Source organism: Protomyctophum bolini (assembly GCF_963924005.1).
Source record: "Protomyctophum bolini genome assembly, chromosome: 15".
Classification (NCBI taxonomy): Eukaryota; Metazoa; Chordata; class Actinopteri; order Myctophiformes; family Myctophidae; genus Protomyctophum; species Protomyctophum bolini.
Window position 1 is genome coordinate 22,706,679 of NC_137876.1, and position 8,783 is coordinate 22,715,461.

Genomic DNA, 8,783 nt, shown 5'->3' on the forward strand with positions numbered 1-8,783 from the left:
CAATTATCCCCTGCATATTTGGCATCATAAGTGAAACATCCGGACGGACGGGGTGAAGGACAGAGGTCCACAGACCTGTGCTGCAGGTCCTGTACTTGTTGCTGTGTCCATGGAGCAGCAGGGTGAAGACCAGGACCAGAACCAGGATCACACCCACCAGGCCCACGACCAGCAGGAACCACCACTCCTCGTAGAAGGGACGCTCCGAGAGGGCTACACACACACACGCACGCACATGCACACGCACGCACACGCGCATGCACAGAGGGAAGCACAGTCAGAGGCAGAGACAGACAGACAGACAGACGTAGAGACAGAGGCAGAGAGGAGCACAGACAGAGACAGGGATGGGTTATTGTCAGAGAGCAGAGCAGCACAGCACATGTGATTGGTTAATAGGCTGTGGGGGAAAGGTGCGAGAAACATTCTGACCTATAAGGGTCGGCATGCAGTGATACCTTCAAAAATAAGTAGTACACAAAATAAATCAAATTCTCCAACGGAGCACCCTCACCGCACCGGATGCAATGGTCATAATGGTCCTGTGTGGAAAAGGCCAACTCCCCACGCCCCTCCTCTGACTCATTGTACAAAGACTATCTCCCCACGCCCCTCCTCTTACTCCTTTGTACAAAGACTAGCTCCCCACGCCCCTCCTCTGACTCATTGTACAAAGACTAGCTCCCCACGCCCCTCCTCTGACTCCTTTGTACAAAGACTAGCTCCCCACGCCCCTCCTCTGACTCATTGTACAAAGACTAGCTCCCCACGCCCCTCCTCTGACTCCTTTGTACAAAGACTAGCTCCAAATTGAGTGATTGCAAGGGACGGCAGGCGCTGATTAGGTTTTCCTCACAGAGCAACAAAGCTCTGCCCCTTCCCCCTGGCCTCCAACCAACCAACTGGCACATCAAACCGATTAAAACACGGAGGATGATTTTCTTTCCTTTTTTAAGAGGGAACGTTTGATCGCATTGACCGCAGGTGAGTAAAACAATGGACTCCTCCTATTGATGTGATTGTGGTAAAGAGTCCGTTGACTCCAGAGCCTCGGTGAAGAGGATCTTTATTTCTATTTGGATGGCCAAGACCATACATTATTTATTTATAGCATGTAGTACCATCTATTCATTTCATCTTAATTTAATTTCTTATCAGTTAATGAATAAAATATATCAGTAACGAGTCTTTGACATGCCCAGAGAGGAGGTTTAATGTCATCTTGTAAAGTGTGGGAAGGCTTAGGAGGTGTGGATCGAAATAAGGAGGTTAATTCATTCTAGCCCTCAGGGTGTAACTTAAACTCCACCGAATGCGGATGGCAGAAGATGTGACACACCAGTGACACAAAGTGAAACTTGTAATAGTTGGGAGTTTAATAGTCTGTTCAGATTCACCCCTTCAGCTTTTTGTGAACGGTGTGTAGAAGTGTGAGTTTCCTGGAATCCCCAGAGCGGTGCAAACGTTCTTTTATCCCCTGGAGATGAAAACAGAGCGCTACAAACGTTATTTTATGCCAACTGGCCTCAGTCTGTATAATGCATGAGAACTCTTTCCGTGCCAAAGACGACTTTTGACATATTCTTTTCCAAAGCGCACACTGCCAAAATGTCTTTGGATGCTATAAATGGCGCTCTTTGCTAACCTATGAGTCACCGTTTGACTGTAATTGAAACATTCTACCAGGAAATAACCTGATCGCAAAAAAAAAGATCAGCCGCCATCAGCGTTACAGGATCTACTGAAATGCCTTTGTCTCGACACCTGTGTCGCTCCACTTCCACGTTGGCCAGGATGGGATTTTCAATGGATCCTAACTATTGAACGCAATGTTGCTCTAAAGCACAGAGAATGCTAGACTTCGTCGCTCGTAGTAATATTCTGTGACTACTTAAAATGTAAGATAGATATTGGATGGAGGCATGGAGCCCGCACACCACAGGTACAAGAAAGACGTTCTTTATTGAGAATTCTGATCGATCTATTTGATCTTCATCAGGTCATGTCAAATAGATTGATCAAATAGATCGAAACGTCAGAACTTTCAATAAAGAACGTCTTTCTTGTACCTGTGGTGTGCAACAGGGCTCCATCCAATGCTAATAATCAGTCCTCTGGGTATGACTGATGTCTCCCTGCTGTGTGTGTGTGTGTGTGTGTGTGTGTGTGTGTGTGACTGTGTGTGTGTGTGTGTGTGTGTGTGTGTGTGTGTGTGTGTGTGTGTGTGTGTGTGTGTGTGTGTGTGTGTGTGTGTGTGTGTGTGTGCGTGCGTGCGTGCGTGCGTGCGTGCGTGCGTGCGTGCGTGCGTGCGTGCGTGCGTCCGTGCGTGCGTGCGTGCGTGTTTACCTGCGAGTGACGCAGACGGGGTGCTCGGCTCTCCGTAACCATGGCGATTGACGCCGATCACTCGAAACTCGTAGCTGACGCCGGACCTCAGCCGCTCTATCGGCACGGAAACGGACCTGCTGCTGGGAGGGAGGAGCTTGATGAAAGCGTCCCACACCCCTTCATCTGGAGAGAGTGGGAGAGAGAGAGAGAGAGAGAGAGAGAGAGAGAGATTGGGAGAGGGAGAGAGAGAGAGAGAGAGAGAGAGAGGTGTTTTTATGTAGGGGTAAAGAACTTCCCCCCCAATAACGACTCAACTGAGTCTAATAAAGGCTATAATATGGAAAGAGGGGTGGAACAGAGGTCTCTGGTGATCTTCATGTGACTTACCCGAGGGCCGTGCTTCAACAACATAGCCAATGATCGGCCCCGCCCCTGTATCCCCCTCTGTCCAATGGATGGCAAGGGCAGAGGAGGACTTAGTGATGGACATCTCCATGGGAGAACCAGGGGTGCCTTTTGTGAGCAAACAGAGAGAGAATATTATAGAAAGGCAAACCGCGACCTCCCTATTTCCCCCAGTCATCCATCCACCTTCATCCCCCAAAATAAAACACACGCTCTCCCACGAAGATGCAAACACCGTGTCCCTCTCTCACCTTGCAGGGCCTGCGCCGTGACGTTGGCATGTATAGGCGGTCCATAGCTCACGGTGCGAGCCTGGACACTGAACGTGTACGTCACTCCTTTGGTCAGGTCTCGAACCTTCAGCCAGCGCTGCCAGCTTCCCTTCACTTCCACGGTCACCACTTTGGTCACTCCTGCTCACACATACACACACACACACACATGGACACGCACACGCACAGAGGAGAAACAAGAGTGTCACAATTAGGTAGGCATGTGTATGTTTGTTTTTGTATTCATGTCTACGGGAATACAAAAGGACTTCAGAAGGAAAAACAGTCTTCACATTCTCCCCCCATGCACTCGCGCACACGCTCGCACACGCACGCATGCAGGCACGCACGCACGCACCCACGCACGCACACTCACGGACCTTTGTGAATGTACTTACCTTGCACGGGGCCGTTGGGCTGATAGACCACCCTGTAGCCCTCCAGCTGCCCATTAGGGCTGAGCGGAGCCCCCCAGGACGCGTTGACACTTCCCCCCGTCACCTCTGAGAAGGACAGGAAGCTGGGCTGGCTCGGGGCTATGAGGACAACCATTGGTAATGATGAGAGGAAGAATGACAGGATTATTAAACCGCATGTCACCTGCTGTCTGTGTCAGAGAACAGTATAGAGGCTCATGTACAGCATGTCATCATATAACACTGAACACCAGTCAAATGGCGCTTACTGTAAATGGCATAATGTCTGTCGAGGGCCATATGACAATGTCTCTTCTAAATGAATGCTCTACTTGATCATACTAAATCGCGGCGCAAAGCGACACGTTTTGAGCGTGTAGATCTGCTACTTTCACCATTTTGGAACTTGAACACTGAAAAGTAACAGTTTTGGACAGAAGAGAGAGGATATACAGTACTACTTAGCGTTTTATCTTTCCATTACGACGACATATCAGACACGACACAATATTATAAATATATAAAGGAGTTGTCTTGCTGCTGCTTCTCATTCCTTTTCTATAGGAGCAAGTGGCAAAAGGATTGTGGAAATGATGTCAAAACGCTGAAATCGTCTCAACTTCATGCAAACGAGGAGAAAACTTTGCTTCAATCATTGTTCAATGTTCAATTGTTCAACAGGGTACCAACCACTTAGCCAGCACAGTGACACACAAAAAGCACGTTGATTGATGGAGACAAGACATAATGATTGATATTATTCACAGATGGATAAACGGCAGCTGAAGGCAGGCTCATAATGTGGGAACGTTTCATTCAGGTGTTCAAGTAATTCACCCCAAAAAATAATACGTTTCACTTCACCCCATGAAGCTTGGGTAACTTGATGAGCGGCGTAATCGACTCCTACTGAGTCTACAAAGCAGCCACCCCGTCACCTTAATGATTGGCTCAGGAATACGGCAAAAACAAAAAATCTAATTAATTCAAGGCTTCATGGGGTGTATAATTGATTGAAGTCATTTTTTTGGGTGAAGTGCTCCTTCAACTGTTCAGGAGTTGTTTCAAAGGCTTGGCGTAGCTCAACTAGAAACTAACTGTCTTTGAAACACTGCAGGGAGCAGATTCCAAGCAATGCCAGACATCAAAAAGAACCAAGTAGAAAATCTTTAAGAGCATTTTATATGTCGCCGCGGCAGTCACCAAGGCAACACACGCATTTCAGCCTGTCGGCCTTCGTCGGCGTTATTACTCTGTGTTGCGCAATACGCCGACGAAGGCCAACAGGCCGAACGGCGTTCTGCCCGCTGCGGCGGCATATTAAATGCTCTAAAAGATGTTCTACTTGACTTGTCTGTACAGGAGTTGTCCATGCTAGTATGAAATATACCCACAATTAACATCACCACCGGTTACCCATCTGTCAAAAAGTTCCATTCCTTCGTTATGTATGATAAGCTGTTTATTATTAGGAGATGTATTTAAATGATAGGATATGATTCAGGGAGAGATACATTTCAATACGGAATGATTCGGTTCAATTTGACACAATGCGAAGCAATCTGATCAAAGTTCTACACTTTGTTTAATTTAAAACAAGCCAATTCTATCAAATCTATGTAGAGCTTGCACCAGAGCAACAACGAACAACATCACCATCTTGGGGGCAAATCATGTTTCCCCATCATCGACCCTGCGCTTTAGGCAAAGAACAGGTTACTGAACCTCCCCATATTACTGTCACAGAGAGAAATGTTCTGGATAGACCAACTCAACACAGTCCAATTTCTTTTGGATCTTTCCTTTAAGTGGACACCATATGCATCGGGGTCTTGTTTTAATGTTCAATTTTAGATTCTCTCCATAGGCACTAAAATCCTGCTGTTCTTTGTTGCTCCGGTGCTCCTGAAGGAGCCTCGCTGTTGGAAGGATATTGTACAACAATACTGCAATGATTGCCCGGATACTTTTATTCTCTGTGATGATTTTAAATCCCTATAATATGCCCTATAAAACAGAAAGTGTATACATATCTCAACTCTTTCCGCCTCGGTGGACTATTTTGAATGACTTGATCTGAGAGATTTCTTCAACAGCTTAGTTTTTATTTAGCAGCAAAGCCTCAGTAAACACATTTTGTAACTTTAGAAATGAGGGCTCCGCATATCATTTTGTTTGCCTCTCGATTAACATTTCAGATGTGTATTTGTTCATCGTTAAACCCCTATTTTTTTATATATATTTTGTAAACCTGCCAGGGGCACTAAAGCGCTCTCTGAATTGGTACAGAGAAAGTGGCGAAGACAAAACAAAATAAAGCCTATAGTGAAAGGTGTTGGGATCATCGGCGCTTCTACGGGGATTAAACATTGGAATATGGCTTGCATTGTAGTGACATGCCCACCAGCAGCAAACAACTGGCATTTGCTCAGCTTACTGCACCATCAGAGCTGGAAAATGCCCTCCAGCCTATGTACTGTAAATCGATGCAATTTTCCACCACAACCTCTCGATACGCAGAATATATAGTGGTGTGTGGAGCCTGATTTTCACACACGTCGTACTCACAAGGGAACCCAAAGATTTGCATTCAATACAGGCAAGGTTCCCCTTTTACAGGCTATTTTAATTGCACGTTTCGCCCCTCTTTTTCTTACCAGATTGCAGGGTCCGGGCTCCACGGGGTTCGCTGGGAGGGCCGTCTCCAGCTGTGTTGAAGGCCGTGAGCGTGACCAGGTAAGGAGTGTAGCTGGTGAGGTTGACCAGACGCACGAGCGTGTCAGGGATGAAGATCACCTGCACCTTCTCACTCTGGTTCTGTCCGTCTCTCTCTCTCTCCCAGTAGTGGATCTACAACAGACGATAAGCAAAGAACATTAATATTACAGTTACATGACCTTTACCGTCTCCTCCCTGGCTCGTTAATTAACAAGAAACCTGTTCTCCCGTCCCACCCTGTCTTCACTACTACCAATTAGTCTTACCTCTTATCTTTGTTTTCCTATGTGAGGTCCTCAGTTTAACCCTGACCTGATGTGAGCGTGCTGAATCAAATCACTCCATTTCACTTCAGCGAGAGCAGACAAATTCTGATGATGATGATGATGATGACAATTTAGTCATTTTCATTTCACAAAAATGTATTGGGATTGGGGAGGAATGAACTGTCAGTGTGTAGCGCCAGAGCAAGATACAGCATAGAAAGTTTGAAAGAGAAAACATTTTAAAAGAAAAAGGGTGTTGTTGCATCTGGAAGGCAGGCTTATGAAAATGAATTGTTGTCAACATTGCCCTCAACACAGACCTGTAGATAATTGATTGTTCTGCTTGTATACAAAGGAGAGACAATCAATCAGAAGATGGATTTTCCTGCTACATCTATTTTTTAACTGTGTACTACTCTGCAGCGGGTAATTCTACCTCATTAGATCACAACTGTGATATGAAATGGCAATTAGGAGCTTTGTGTTAGTAAACTTCATTAAATGAACCAACTCCGGTGCTAAAGAATAATGAACAAATAAACAGTGGTAAAATTTTAATGCAAATCCTTAAACGATAGTGCTGCCTATAATTACTTGAGCGTGGCATTTTAAGTAGCCATAGTTAAACCCATATGCTATTTCCCAGCCTATTTCATTTGCACATTGCATACTTGTAGGTGGAATTGAAGAATGGTGTACAGAAAGCTATTGATAACACTGGAGGTAGAAAGGAAAATAAATTACATTTTATGTGAGTCAACCCTCCTAAGAAAGCAATGTCAACATTTGTACAGTAGCTCAGCCTTGGAATTTCCACATTTTTATGACTTCTGCACCAGATTTATATATTAAATACATATGTGGTAGAAGTGTATTTTCAGCGGAATGTCAGCTGTCAGCATGTTGCTAAGATTCAGTTTTGAAGTTTCACCAGTTTAAACGATGAAACTGGACCTGAATTGGCTCTGGACTTGGTCCGCTTTCTACAGCATTATCTCTTCGCCGGTCTACAAGTTTGGCTATTTTGGACTAAATACTCCTCAGAATATGGACGCTGTATGTAATAAGAAATGTGTCTTAGTACTGTACATACACCAGTAAGACGCGCAAACGCGGGAAGGGAACGCAGCTCGTACATATTTGGGTTTTGGACGTATAGCTGCTTTGGGGACTCCTTATATGGTTATGGCTGAGTCATGGTGACGTAATCACTCAGCTCCATATATGGGCACAAAAGCGGGACAGACAGACAGACAGACAGACAGACAGACATACACACACACAGACAGACATGATCTGCTAGGTCTCATAGTAAGTGCTCACTGCGTTCGCAATTACAAACACCATGATTCTACTTTTGTCAGGCCACTTAATACAATACATTTCACTGGCTCCTAGCTATAGCGAATCCGACACTTTGTGGATCGTTGCATAATTGTTCACCACTGGCTGAAAGTGTGAGGAACTTCTATCAATGAAAACTGTTCTGCGGCATAGGAGGAATTAATGTTTCATACAGAACAAAATCCTCCACCCTCGGAGGACAAAAGTTACAGCAGAGGACAGTATCCTCTACTTTACGATTCAGAAGACCGCAGAGTAGTATAAGTCTTGTCTGGGCACAGAGCTGAACGTTCCAACTGTCTGTCTCTGACACCAAGTACAAGGTGAAAAGAATTGCTTCAACCTCATGCATTAGAAACTCTTTCTAATATTTATACCGGTGTATAGGACTTGGCAGTGAGAAGCACGAGGGTCTTTGCCACCAGAGTATTTGAATGTGGAAATGGACGGAGAGGTCAGGAGAGAGAGGTGTCAGAGCACATCTTTCTGTTCCACCATTTAAACCAATGCAGGTATACAGATCAAGGATATTCTCCTTCTATTCTCATTCTAGACCAGTAGTTATCAAACTTTTTCGTGCCATGGACCCACCCCCCCCCCCCCCCCCCCCACCCATCTCATAATGCTTTCATTGCTTTGTGCCAGGGACCCCCACAGTGCAAAAATAGCATATGTGCAAGCTTGCAGTTTGGTCACAAAGTGTGGATATCCATACGAAGAATATGGATAAGGGGTTTAATCTGAATCCTACTATAAATGCGCCACATCTCTGTGTACGTGCGTACTATATACGTGTGTGCGTGCGTACGGTTGTAATGCACGTAACTCGAGAACCGTTTGACCCACCGACTTCACATTTGACACACGCGTTCCACACCCCCACAGGGAGTGCAGTGCCGACCCACAGTTCTCCAGAACCACCACAAAAGGCTCTGCCAGTGGGCCTAATGAGGCCAACTCCTTTCACCTGGGCCAGGCTCTGCCAGTGGGCCTAATGAGGCCAACTCCTTTCACCTGGGCCAGGCTCTGCCAGT

The 8,783-nt window shown here is 45.7% G+C and overlaps 1 protein-coding gene across 1 annotated transcript in view; it reads right to left on the minus strand.

Annotated features, from left to right (window-relative positions):
• The window catches only part of LOC308330057 (protein sidekick-1-like), a 41,389-nt gene that overhangs the window by 6,796 nt on the left and 25,810 nt on the right, over nucleotides 1-8,783 (minus strand). Inside the window, exons 11-16 of the mRNA XM_080784701.1 lie at nucleotides 6,079-6,271; nucleotides 3,404-3,541; nucleotides 2,985-3,146; nucleotides 2,716-2,841; nucleotides 2,347-2,511; nucleotides 76-213 (exon numbers count right to left, since the gene is read on the minus strand). Coding sequence (XP_080640827.1) covers nucleotides 76-213; nucleotides 2,347-2,511; nucleotides 2,716-2,841; nucleotides 2,985-3,146; nucleotides 3,404-3,541; nucleotides 6,079-6,271 — 922 coding nt within the window. The remainder of the gene's footprint in view (nucleotides 1-75; nucleotides 214-2,346; nucleotides 2,512-2,715; nucleotides 2,842-2,984; nucleotides 3,147-3,403; nucleotides 3,542-6,078; nucleotides 6,272-8,783) is intronic.